The following is a 14,568-nucleotide window of genomic DNA, read 5'->3' on the forward strand; positions in this document are numbered from 1 at the left end:
ATGAGATGGTATTTCAAATAAACAAAACAAATGTTCCATCGAAGAAAGATACGGTTCCATCTTCTACAACTGACTATTTTCTTCTCATCCTCACAGACACGTTATATGAGTCTCGAAGTGACTCACCAGCACAACTCCCCCACTGAACTTCTCTAGTACATCTGCCAACACATCTATTACGCCTTCTTGTCATCGAAGGTTTCATGCTCTTTTCCTTGGAATCAAACGACCCTTACTCTGATTTCAAGAGATCCATGGAGGCGATGGTTGAGGCACAAACGCTTCACCACGACTGGAGAAGCCTCGAGAAGCTTCTCTTCCAGTTCTTGAAAGTCAACGCCAAGACCAGCCATCGATACATCTTCGCCGCTTTTATAGATCTTCTCTTGAACTCAACACTGCACACGAATGAACCCATCAATATCAACATTGCCAAAGACGATGTGAACGGATTCTCGGCCACACGCGCCACCGTCGGAGAAGCAAGTACTTCTTGTTGTAACAGTATGAGTTGCCAAAGACGATCTGGCAACGTGTTTTTTGGATTATTAGTATGAGATGGTTTATGTCAAAAGTTGCAGCCAGGTGAGTACGTTTTATTCTATGACTTTTGAAATTGATTACGTTTCTGTACGTGATTTGCATAACTTCTGGTTACTTTTTATTGTTAGGAAATGTTTTTTTAGAGATCTTAACAATTTTACATTTTTATTTTTATTTTAAAAATCTACCAAATCCTTCATCAAAATCTTTATTGAAATCCTTAAAATCCAAATAACTTCAGCTAAATCCCATCATATATGAAATCCCTAGTATTTTTTCAAATCCCTGTTCCAATAAGCCCCACTAAGAATTTTTTAGTGTAGAACTTAGAAAATGATTGGTTTGGATTGTGGATGTAAAAACTTTGCTATAAAATTTAGTCCGTATTTTTTTATCGTAGCTTTATGTTATTTTGTTGTAGAAATACGCTACAGCTTTTAGGACAATTTAATAGTTGCTTTTAAGAAAGGAAAACAAAACATGAATATGTAATGATGTAGCTTTATTTTTTATCTCTCTTATTTATTTTACTTATTTTAAATAAATAAACTCTTATCAATTATAATGTAGCTATTTTAAAAGTTAAATTTTGTGTCAAATTTCAATTGATTACTAATCATGATTTCGTTTTATTTTTTAAAGATACTGTAAAATACAATTAAGCAAACAAAAATTACATCTTAATTTATTAGGCTATAGAATCTATAAACTAAAAAACAAATATCTATAATATCAAATAAATAAAAAGTTGTAGATACACTTTATTACTATTTAGATATTACCTTTTACAATAATTTATTTTAGTTTTAAAATAACATTGTAAAGGGAAACTTTCCAAAAAAAAATTATAAAATAATTTCTTTTAACCAAAATAGCACATAAAAAGAAAAATGATCAAAAGAAATTTCATTAAAAAAGAAGAACATCCTTCTACTCTTATCTAATAAATATATACATATAAATAAATATTTTTAAAAAGCTTTTTAAAATTTTTTATTGAATCAATTTGATTCCTTTATTGGAACTTTTTTAATTTTGTGAAATTTTATTTTGAAAATATGTTGAAACTATTATTATTATTATTTTCAAATTTAAATTATTATTTATAATCTTAAACTTTATCCCTTAAATCTGAACCATAAATAAATATTATTTAAATATAGGGATATATGTGTCTTTTTATCTCTTTAATGAAACTTTTTGTTCATTTTGATGTTTGTGTACTATATTTATGATTGAAAATAATTTAGTGATATGCAAAGAAATTTCTCTTTTAAATAAAAATATAAATGTATTAACTCATTATATTAAATAATAGTAAATTTTGATAATGTATGATTTATATAATAAATATAACTTATTTTAATTCAAAAATTATTATATATATATAAATTTATATAATTAAAAATAAATTAATTACGATACAAATTTATAAAAGATGAAAACATAAAATATTCTTTTCAGTATGACATTTTTTGATATACTTATTGGGTAAAAGAAGAAAATAGAATTTTAAATAATAATAAAATATTCTATAAGTTCGATAATTATAAATATCGTAAAAATATCATTACTATTGATATTTGTGAATAACTTGTGAGTGTATTGGCAATAACTTATTTTGTTAATTTTTGAATTAACAATACACTTACTTATATATTAGTATTATTATTAGTGCGGATAAAACAAATATCTTGAAACTCCTATATGTTTCACTATAAAATATAATGTAAAACTAGATTTTGAGCCGCCCTTTTTAAGGGCGGATATATTTTTTAAGGGCAATATATTTTTGTTGGAAAATTATTTTACGTAATAAAATTTATGATTTTTGATAAATTATATATTTTATTTTTTTACGAAATTTATCTTAAATTTCCTTATTTGAATTATTTTTGTTACTTTTAATATGACTAAATTTTAGAAGACTCTAAATAACTCTAACCCGTAATATGATTTTATTTATTTAAACCGAAGTTAAACTTATTTTATACTGATTTTTTTAAATTTGAATAAAATATTTTATATATTCAACACTCTTGTATTGAAAAATTCATTTGTGCATTTCAAAACATTTTCGATAATTTTATTAAATTTAGTTTATGTGATTTAGTTTTTATTTTAAATGAAAATATTTTTTATGAGTTGAAATAATTCAGACCCGTATTATGATTTTGTTGATTTAATCATTTGTTATTTCACCTTGATTTTATTTTGAGGTTTCATTTAATAAATGTTTTCAAATAATTAATAATGGTAAATATTTATTGGAAACATATGGTGCAAACATTTAGGAAACAAAATTTTCAAAAAAGCTAAGAATTGAATTATATTAAATACTTTTTAATGTAATTGCAAAATAATGACTTTTGATTGGTTGCAAATAATGCTGCAAAAAAGGTACAGACAATTTTTATAATTACTTAGAAATTTTAAAGGTAGATTCAAAAACAGTCATCTGCTTTAATAGTATAGATAAAAATGATTTAGTATAAGACATGTTTACTCTATAAACAAGATACATTGCTTATTATTTTATTTTCTATTCTAAAATAGAATAACATTAGAATAAAATTAAACTATATTATAGTCTTCTATTTCCAAGAAAAATAGAGTGAATCAAAATAAGATAAAGAAGAAAATATAAGACAGACACAGTTATGTTCTTGTGCCTTGCCCCAGTAAACGTAAGCTCATAATTTAAAGGATCTAAGTAGGTTTTAGAGTGGCCCAATAAGAATTATTTAAAAGCCTATTAATAATAATATCAAAGCCCAACAGACGAATCATATCTGCAAATTATGAAAACGTGTTTAGAAGTTAAAACACAACAATCTGTATATAATTGTGATCATTATACCATTACTAACAACTTCGACAGAGAAATTAAAAATATAAATAAGGCCTTCATTGGTAGAGCATTAGCATTAGCATTATGCTCCACATTATCCAATCAACATTTGTTAGAAAATCATTTAGAAAAACATTTACTAAATGCTAATGTTCTCCAAATGCTCTCTGGCAAATGCTCTCATATGAAGCTTTTGGAAGAGCATTTGCATTTACAATTTATAAATTTAAGAAATAAATATAATAAGTTCATTTATTTGATTTAATAATATCATAAAATTATTTTTATATCCAGAAAATGAAATTTTGATTTATAAAATAAATTTACAATATAAATATTTTTTAAAAATAGTATTTCACATTTAAAATATAATATAATTATATAAATTATATTATATTTTAAATGCAGAATATTATTTTTAGAATAGATATTTTAATTGTAAATTTTATTTTTAAATAAAATTTTCAATATAAACATAATTTTGAAATTAGTATATAAAATAAATTAATTATATCTCTTTTATATATTAATATATAAAATAAAAAGATATATATATATATATATATAATGATAATTTATTTATTTTGTTTAATAATATTAAAATTATTTATATCCAAAAATAAATTTAGATTTTATTTATTTTATTTAATAATATTCAAAATTATTTTATATCCAAAAATTATATTTAAAAAATTATATTTTTTAAATAATAATATGTCACATTTAAAATTAATTTAATTTTGTTATTAATTGAGATTCATTATTTTTAATAACAAATATATTATTAATATATATATTATAATTTAATATATATAATTTTAAAAATAAATATATTATAATACTAACTTTTATAAAAAAAATTAAATTTTATACTGCTACTACTTTACCAATCATCTTAGTAAAAGTTTTAATAAGAGCATACAGCTTCTACAGCATACTGCTTCTACAGCATACTGCTACTGCTTCTTCATCAGCTGTACCAATCGAGGCCTAAATCGTTTCTTGGTTCGAGTAATACAAGTTGAGAAAATAGTGAGGTCGATATCCACAAGTCTTATCTTTACGTCGTCAACAAGTAGAAAAATCGTTATCGCAAAAGATCAGATTGTTGTTATTGGACTTGCTTATTGGACAGAGAGGACGACATCTAGTGCATTGCCGCTTAGACAGAACCCTTGCTAATAGCTCCTGGTACGATACCTTCCCGCAGAGCCGTTGCCATTACCTCCGTTTTGAAGGGTCCGATCATAGGCCAGTGCACTCTACATTCAGCTCGGCTCGCAGGAAAATGGGGAAAATCTTCCGGTTCGACAGAAGACTCAAAGATGTGGAGGAGGTTCGGAAGCTCATTGAATCTACCTGGAACGCTTCCCCTCAATGCTCGGTGGCTCAACGCCTTGTCGCCTGTCGTCGAGCAATCGTTCAATGGAGCCGTGAACACTACTCCAACAGCCGTAAAACTATTGATGAACTTCGACACAAGCTTGATGCAGCTATGGCGGACCAGGCAACAGAGGATGCGATTGCCATCATAACCAAAGCGCTCCTTGAAGCCTACAAAGCCGAGGAGGCCTTTTGGAAACAACGGAGCCGTCTCCTATGGTTGACTTTGGGGGATAAGAACACAGGTTTCTTTCATGCTGTCTCCAAGGGACGTCAAGCACGGAACAGACTCACTATGATGGAGAGTGTAACCGGAGAACCGCTATACGAGGAAGAACACATTGCGGCAGAGATAGCTCGATATTTCACGGAAATCTTCACTACTTGTGGCTCAAATGGGGAAGACACTGTGGAGCGAGCTCTCTCCCGACGTATCTCCAGCGAAGTAAACAAGGAGTTGACTACTATCCCATCGGCTACGGAGATACGGAAAGCTCTTTTTGCCATTCACCCGGATAAATCTCCCGGGCCCGATGGTTTCTCAGCTTCCTTTTTCCAAGCGAATTGGAATACGGTTGGCCCAGCGATTGTGGATGAGGTCCGAGGATTCTTCATCACCGGGATTATGCCGGAATCGATCAACAAGACCCAAGTACGACTTATTCCGAAAGGCCAACATGCGCTCAAGGTTGCGGACTACAGGCCCATTGCTCTTTGTAACGTTTACTACAAGATCATCTCGAAGATTCTTTCACTCCGACTCCGCCCGGTCCTCAGCAGTGTCATCTCCGAGAACCAATCTGCGTTCCTCCCCGGGCGAGCCATTGCGGACAATGTGCTGATTACCCATGAGATTCTCCACTATCTCAAGAACTCGGATGCGAAGAAACACTGCTATATGGCGGTTAAGACGGATATGAGTAAAGCTTATGACCGTCTCGAGTGGGATTTTGTGAGATTGGTCTTCGATAAGCTGGGCTTTGATGCGATTTGGGTTCACTGGGTCCTGCAGTGTATTTCCACTGTCACTTACTCCTTCCTGGTTAATGATTCTGCGTTAGGACAAGTGATACCGCAGCGGGGGATTCGTCAGGGAGACCCCCTTTCACCATATATCTTCATACTGTGCGGTGAAGTTCTCTCCGGTCTATGCAGAGCGGGACAGGATAGTGGAGAGCTCTCGGGAGTAAAGATCGGCCAGTACTGTCCTAGGGTCAACCATCTTCTTTTTGCGGACGACACGATGTTCTTTGCGAAAGCGACTGCGGAATGTTGCTCCTACCTTACCTCTACTCTCAAGGCGTATGAGAAGGCATCGGGCCAGCTTATAAACGCAACAAAATCATCCATCTTCTTCTCTTCAAAGACACCACAGGAGACTCGCAGAAGGGTCAAATCCATCCTTGGTATTGAAAAAGAAGGTGGTGTCGGAAAGTACCTTGGTCTCCCCGAACTCTTTACTAGGAAAAAGAGTGATTTGTTCTCCTCCATAGTTGACAGAATCAAACTCCGAGCTGCTGCGTGGTCAACCCGTCGCCTCTCAAGTGCTGGAAAGTTGACAATGCTAAAGTCAGTTCTCTCCGCTGTCCCTACTTACGCTATGTCGTGCTTCCCACTCCCGATTGGACTATGCAACCAAATTCAGTCGGCCCTTACTCGCTTCTGGTGGGATAATGACCCATCGGCCAGGAAGATATGTTGGATCTCATACGAAGCGCTATCACACCACAAGGATAGCGGTGGTCTTGGTCTCCGAGACATTCAGGATTTCAATGTGGCGATGTTAGCAAAGAACAGCTGGCGCATCTTGCAAAACCCGGGCTGCCTCCTAGCTCGTCTACTTTGCGGAAAGTACTGCCACAACGCTAGCCTTCTAACAGTAACATGTTCCTCGTCGGCCTCCCATGGTTGGAGAGGCGTTGTTGCAGGGTTCCAGTTACTGAAGCTGCAGCTGGGAAAAGCTATAGGCAATGGCCAGACCACAAAGATCTGGTCAGACTCGTGGATCTCCCCAACTGCAAAACTCCTTCCTTACGGTCCACCTACAGAAGTGAGCAGAGACTTGGTGGTGGCCGATCTTCTTACACGGGAAACGGGAGAATGGATCACATCCATGGTGGAAGCTATTTTCCCTGAGCTAGCGCATCTTATCCTCCTCATTAAACCAAGTGTGCAACGGTTGGAGGATGGCTTCGTTTGGCTCAAAACAAAGACCGGTATCTACAGCGTAAAATCAGGCTACTACGCTCTGAGAGAGGAAACTGTGGAGCTTCATATCTCACCAAACATTCTCTCCTTTAAGTGGCAGCAGCATATTTGGAAATCACCATCTCCACCGAAGCTCCATCTCTTCCTTTGGAAGCTATGTCGGGGTGCGCTACCGTTGGGATCAAGCCTCCTTGCTCGTGGGATTAATATCTCTGGGCTCTGTCCTCATTGCAACGAGCCTGAGACGGCACTGCACTTGTTTTTTCTCTGCCCATTCGCGGTACAAGTCTGGGAACAAGCGCCATTCCGTGACAAACCTCTCTTCTCCGAGACGGCAACACTCCATGAGTGCTTTACCACCATGTCGACGCTCATTGCCCTCCCGCCTACTGGAGTATCAAGCAGCCTCACCTCCTGGATTTTGTGGGGAATATGGACCTCGAGAAACACACTGGTGTTTGAGAACAGAGCCATCCCTGCAAAAACTGCTTTGGTTAGAGCTATCACGTCAGCCCGGGAATGGCTTCTTGCCCAAGCTACTCTCCCTAAGCGCTCTCTGCCGGTTCAAGGAGTGATTGATTTACCACCATTGCAGGCTAACGTGGTGCTGTGTAACACAGACGCGGCGTGGATTGCTTCGCAACGAGCAGGACTTGGCTGGACCTTCCATCATACGCCAACGGGTCTAGCCATGGAAGGCTCTCGATCATATAACCACGTCTCTTCACCCCTCATGGCGGAGGCGCTAGCTATGAGGGAAGCTATGGCTGAGGCTAAGCGCTGTGATATCACCAACGTCTGGTTTCGTACCGACTCTCAAGAGCTTACTAGAGCTATCAACTCGAAGACACTATCGGTGGAGCTTTTCGGAGTTCTCATGGATATCGAGTTCCTATCTTCTTCTTTTGATTTCTGCTTTGTTTCCTTTATTTCTCGGGACTCCAATGTTGCTGCTGACTTGCTTGCAAAGTCCGCTCTTCATAGCTATGTTCCCGCTTTGTACTGAACCACGTTTAGATATATGATTCAGTTTGTTCGTAGACAAAAAAAAAAAAGGACTTGCTTATTATATTATAGTTCGCTTATTGTATTATCCGTTTTATTTAATACTAGATTCTGACCCGCCCTTTAGAGGGCGGGTATGTTTTTTCTTTTAATTTGATTTTTATATTTGTGTTTCTTTCTGCTTATATTTGTACTTTTCTTTATAATCATATTTGTGTGTAAATGTTAATAAAAATATATTTTATTAAATAGTAGAAATTAAAAAAATTGATCCGGTATACGTTCGGTTAGGGCTGAGTTGCCGGTCGAACCCGCCAACCTGCAGATTTCAATTTTGTTTTGGTCAAAAATATGATTCGTACAATCCGCAAACAAATAATTTATATCGGCATCCTCCCCGTTTAATTTTGCGGTTATCTGCGGATTATAAATTTTTAAAAAATAATTATTTAATTTAGTTATTATAAAAATAAAAATATATTTATAATAAAAATTATATATTCTTTAATTTTTTAAAAAAATTACCATATATTTTTAAAAGTGTTTACTTTTCTTTTTACTTTTTTTTTAAATACTTTTCGGATCGGTGGGTACCCGCAATCCAATATCTACCAACCCGTCCTATCATATAGCATGACGGGTCTGCATATAGCATGACGGGTCTGCATATAGCATGACCCGTCCTATCAAAGGACGGGTATTTTCTGTTTTAATTTTTTTGAAAATTTTAGTTTTATATTTGTGATGTTTTTTATAATCATATTTGTGTTTTAGTATTAGTTAAATATAATTTTTGATAACTATATTAAATATGTCAAGTTGCATAACTATACATTTGTGTCATATGCATTTCAGAAGTTAATTTAAATTTTTTTTCTAAAGTATACAACATATTATATTTTTTCATAGTTAACTAATATAATTAATCAAGAATACTCGTATCCAGAAAACCTGACTCGTAATTGACCCGAATATCAAGTTTGATACTCTATTAGACCTGACCTATATAATCGAATGGTTTATAACGTGTTAAATCTAAAAACCAATATCAAATTCAACCCGCATTGAAAGCCGAACAAATTTTTTGAAAAATGTTCAAAAAATAATTTTATATATATATGGGTTAATATGGTCTTCACTAACTTTAAGTAGAATCACATTTAATAAATATTTTTAACCGAAAACCTATTTAAAAGTTGTTAAACTTAATGAGTTTATATTAATATTTTTTTCTATAAAAATTCCACTTAAACAATGTTAAACTGTATTTTAACATTATGTGCTTTGTTAATTTATAAATTTAATGTCTATGTAAAATATTTAATAAATTAATGTATGGTTGATAAATCCTAAATTTTTGGTCTGAGATATAAGTTATGTTGATGTATGGTTGATAAATCCTAAATATTTAAATATTTTCTTTTTATTAAATAAATATACAATGATTTAAATTGTGACCGTATTAAATTAACTGATTTTTTTTAAAAAAAATTGCCTAAATCATATATATTGATCTCAATTTTAATTTTGGTCGTTTCTTGTAAAAATAAAAAAAAACAAATTAAAGCTAATGTTATATTATATATTTGAAAGGTTAATTATAAAACTAAAATATGTATCAGATAACATAAGAATTAACATTTATGTGGCCATTTTAAATGATAACTGCAATACATAAATATTTTAAGATATTAATATTTTCACATTTTCTAATAATAATAATTTAATTTCGTATATTAAAAATATATTGAAATATTTTTATGTTTATAAAATAGAAAAAAACAATATACAATAAACAATTTCATGCTAAAATTAAGGGCTAGTTTAAGTATGAGATTCTATTGTTAGATTAAGTAGATTTAGTTAAGTTTAAATAGATTTAGTTTTGATTTAAATAAAAAGTATATTAAAAATATATCAATGGCATGGAGTTATAAATACTTCAAAACTTCAAGATGGTTTAAAAAAAAGTCTCTTGTGTTTTAATAGTATTGATTTTTCTGATAAAATTATTAACTCGTTTTTAGATCACAATAGAAATGAAAAATGTATTTGTAAGACCTGTTTGTACTCGATAAATATTTTACATGTTTAATGGAAAAACCTGTAAATAATAACTGAAAAAATTGTACTCATTAATTGTAGATTGATTTTGGAAATTTAATTTAATTTAGATATTTTAAATATTGATTTTAAAACTATTTAAAATTTATGTAAAATTATAATTTTTAAGCGCATATATTTAGCAAATTAATGTCATATTGATTTAGAGAATAATTATTTCTATGATTTTATAATATGTATCAGTATTATGAGTAGCTGTTAAATAGTATGTTTGAAGTTTACAAATTTATTTATCAAATAAGTTCTTTGTACGTTTTGTTTCAAATTAAAAATTCACATTTATGTAGTAATTTAAATGATAAGTGCAACACATATAAATAATTAAAAATTTTGAAAATATTTTTCACGTATTTTGTAATTATAAATTAATTTCAGATGTTAAAAGTATTTTTAAGTTTTCAAAATAGATGAAAAATAATGTAACAAACAAATCAATCCTAAAATTAAGGATTAGTTAAAATATGAGTATCTATTTTCGATTGATTATTTTAAAAGTTTAAAATTAAATACTGTTAGATTAAATAGATTTTGTTATAATTAAAAAGATTTGTTTAGGATTTTAATAAAAATCATAGGTTTTAAATAAAGCAGTGGCAAAGATCTGTAAATACTTTTAAAAAGAAGGGCACCTCAAAAAAGGGCCTTCTGTTTTAATAGTATTGATTTTCACAATTAGCAAAGAAAAGTCGCGGGGAATCTTAGAATAAAAATAAAAAACAATCACGTCACGTCATCTCCCAATAAATAAGAGTAAAGATGGAATCTTAAATCCAAGGCGAAAAAGGAAGGATGGGCTCCATTGAAGAAGAATCACCTCTCATCGAAGAAGGTTTAATCTCACAGGTTTGATCATCAATTCGCTCTTAGAGTTCCTCATCCCTTGAATTTAGGTTATCTAGATTTTGATTTTTTTTTTATCTCTCTTAGGGTTTTCATTTCTCCCAAATCTTGACTTGAGCTTGAGTTTGATAATCTATTTTTGAATCTCTGATAATCTGATTATGATTCCAAATGTATAAACTTTGCAAGTGCAGATCAGATTATGTTATAGTTAAAGCTATTTTGAAGCTTGATTCCATTACTACAATGGTCTTTGGCTAAAAGATGTAATTTTGAATCTTGTTAAACCTCAGGAACCAAAACTGTATGCTCAAGATGGTTCAGTGGACCTTCATGGAAACCCACCACTCAAGGAGAAAACAGGCAACTGGAAAGCTTGTCCTTTCATCTTAGGTTAGGCTAAAACCACTCTTTGTTTCATTTCTATTCTTACAAAACTTGTCCTCCTTGTCTCTAAAGATGATCTTTTTTTAATTGTGTAGGCAATGAATGCTGCGAGAGGCTAGCTTACTATGGTATTGCTGGGAATCTAATCACTTACCTCACCACTAAACTCCACCAAGGAAACGTTTCCGCTGCTACAAACGTCACCACATGGCAAGGCACTTGTTACCTCACCCCTCTCATTGGTGCTGTCTTAGCCGATGCTTACTGGGGCAGATACTGGACCATCGCTTGTTTCTCCGGCATTTACTTCATCGTAAGCACCCTTTTTACATTACCTCTCTTTATCAACGATACCTATGATAAGCCAAGCTATAGCCTAGGTCTACTGTAATGGTTTAGCTGGTTGTGTCTTTATCATACAATGGATTTGAAGTTTGAGTTTTGGTTTTGTTTAGGGGATGTCTGCGCTAACTCTCTCAGCGTCAGTTCCAGCACTAAAGCCAGCGGAATGCATTGGCGGTTTCTGTCCATCAGCAACACCAGCTCAGTACGCAATGTTCTTTGGAGGGCTTTACCTGATCGCCCTCGGCACTGGAGGCATCAAACCATGCGTCTCATCCTTCGGTGCCGACCAGTTCGATGACACTGACTCTCGCGAACGAGTTAAAAAAGCTTCCTTCTTCAACTGGTTCTACTTCTCCATCAACATTGGTGCACTAGTCTCTTCTAGTCTTCTTGTCTGGATCCAAGAGAACCGCGGCTGGGGTTTAGGGTTTGGTATACCAACAGTGTTCATGGGACTAGCCATTGCGAGTTTCTTCTTCGGCACACCGCTTTACAGGTTTCAGAAACCTGGAGGCAGCCCTATAACTAGAATCTCCCAAGTCGTGGTCGCCTCCTTCCGCAAATCCACTCTCAAAGTCCCTGAAGACGCTAAGCTTCTGTATGAAACGCAAGACAAGACCTCTGCTATTGCTGGAAGTCGAAAAATCGAACATACCAATGATTGCAAGTAAGTTTCAATCTTCTTAGTTGTGTCAGAGGAAAACAAAAATATAGCTTTGCTTTGTTTAACATGGGAGGGTGTGTATACTGATCTGATGCAGGTATCTTGACAAAGCTGCTGTGATCTCAGCAGAAGAATCTAAAGCCGGAGACTTTTCCAACGCGTGGAGACTATGTACTGTTACTCAAGTCGAAGAACTCAAGATTCTGATACGAATGTTCCCTATATGGGCTTCAGGGATCATCTTCTCATCTGTATACGCACAAATGTCCACGATGTTTGTTCAACAAGGCAGAGCAATGGACTGCAAAATCGGATCGTTCCAGCTTCCTCCAGCAGCGCTTGGGACGTTTGATACAGCTAGCGTCATCATCTGGGTTCCACTATACGACAGGTTCATCGTCCCCTTGGCTAGACGGTTCACTGGAGTAGACAAAGGGTTCACTGAGATACAGAGAATGGGGGTAGGTTTGTTCGTGTCTGTTCTTTGCATGGCAGCTGCAGCGATTGTCGAGATCATCAGGCTCCATATGGCCAACGAGCTTGGACTGGTGGAGTCAGGTGCACCGGTTCCTATATCTGTGTTATGGCAGATCCCACAGTACTTCATCCTCGGTGCTGCGGAAGTGTTCTACTTCATAGGGCAGCTGGAGTTTTTCTATGACCAGTCTCCAGATGCAATGCGAAGCTTGTGCAGTGCTTTGGCTCTTTTGACCAATGCTCTTGGGAACTACTTGAGTTCGTTGATCCTCACGCTGGTGACTTATTTCACGACGAGGAACGGTGAACAAGGTTGGATCTCGGATAATCTGAACTCTGGTCATCTTGATTACTACTTCTGGCTTTTGGCTGGGCTTAGCCTCGTGAACATGGCGGTTTACTTCTTCTCTGCGGCTAGGTATAAGCAGAAGAAGGCGCCCTAGTAATGATATGTTATTGTTTTTTTATCTCTCCTTTCATTACATCCAAAGTTGGGTTCTTTTCTTGTGTAAATTGTGTCTGTTTAAAAGAACAATTGTTGTGTACTTGTTTCTTTCAATTCCAAACAGTTTCACATTTGCTTTAGCAGTGTAAATCAATTACTATCTTCTAACCATTAAGTCAATAACTCTCTAAATTGTGTAGGTGTTATTAGCATATGTATACAAGATTATAAGTTAGAGATAATTGGAAAAAAGAGACACTTAAAACTTGAGATTGTCTTCCTAAGATTTCTTCTAAGATTTTTGTCTAATTAGGATTTTAATTATCATTAATACGATTATACCTTCAGATTAATAAAAATTTAACTTAATTAAAATACACAATACAATATTTCTTAATTATTTTGTAAATACAATTTTACATATTTCAATGCAAGATAAAATACAAAAAGGTAACATACGTTAACATAATTTTAATCCTTTTCTATCGTCTTCTCTCCAGAGAGTTATCTTTTATTTCCAATGACGACTTTTTTGTTCTTCTGTTTCACAGGATCAAAAATTCTCGTCTCTGATCTCTATTTCTTTTTCTGTGCTCTTTGTTCTTCTTTCTCGTATTTGTTCTTCGTCGTTTTATTATGTCGACTCAGTTATGTACTCTGTCATCAATTGCATCAAAATCCTACTATTCTCTAGATTCTTAAAACCCTAATTTTTAAGATTTAATTTGTATATCTTTTCAATTACAATTAGTTCTAGGGGTCGATTAGTCATCATCTATAAAGAGTATTGTCCCTGTTCTTGTACTGGTTAATTTACTATTTTGTTTTTTTTTGCGTGAATGATTTACTTCTTCTTTTTAATTTTAGGGTTGATTTGATTTTGATTTTGATTTAGTTCTTTTTGCAGGTTTCAAGTGGTGCTATTCAGTTAACAGCATATGAGAAATTTCCTAAAGTCAGTGGGAAGTTCAAAGAAAGAAGAAGAAAGTCATTTTGGATTACGATTGAGATTTTGTTAGATGCTCTTTGTAAAGAAGGTCATGTTAGATAAGCTAAAATGTATATGGAGAAAAGACGAACGCTTAAAACGATTCTATTCTTGTTCACCTTGATGTCCAAAGCGTTGCATATATAACAATAATAATTCACAATATGAAAACTTCAATCTCTTCTCATAGAAACAATATATTATTAAAGTATAATTTGTCAAAAAGAAATATTAAATTCAAACTCTTTTTGGAAGATGTGTTTGATTTCTATGAGCCAAATAAAATGATTATTAAGCAGAGCAGGAGG

General features: G+C 33.4%; 2 protein-coding genes across 2 annotated transcripts; both read left to right on the forward strand.

Moving 5' to 3' along the window:
- The first annotated feature begins 254 nt into the window (after positions 1-254).
- On the forward strand, positions 255-7,991 carry LOC108850387 (uncharacterized). Its single transcript, XM_057007990.1, has 2 exons — positions 255-533; positions 4,530-7,991. Exons 1-2 carry the CDS (start codon positions 255-257, stop codon positions 7,989-7,991), a joined length of 3,741 nt encoding a protein of 1,246 aa, XP_056863970.1.
- Positions 7,992-10,798: 2,807 nt separating this feature from the next.
- LOC108855583 (protein NRT1/ PTR FAMILY 8.3) lies at positions 10,799-13,403 on the forward strand. The gene is made up of 5 exons (XM_018629436.2): positions 10,799-10,957; positions 11,248-11,347; positions 11,437-11,654; positions 11,797-12,353; positions 12,448-13,403. Exons 1-5 carry the CDS (start codon positions 10,904-10,906, stop codon positions 13,268-13,270), a joined length of 1,752 nt encoding a protein of 583 aa, XP_018484938.1. The 5' UTR covers positions 10,799-10,903; the 3' UTR covers positions 13,271-13,403.
- Positions 13,404-14,568: the final 1,165 nt, after the last annotated feature.

The sequence above is a fragment of the Raphanus sativus genome, chromosome 4 (genome assembly GCF_000801105.2).
Source record: "Raphanus sativus cultivar WK10039 chromosome 4, ASM80110v3, whole genome shotgun sequence".
Lineage (NCBI taxonomy): Eukaryota > Viridiplantae > Streptophyta > Magnoliopsida > Brassicales > Brassicaceae > Raphanus > Raphanus sativus.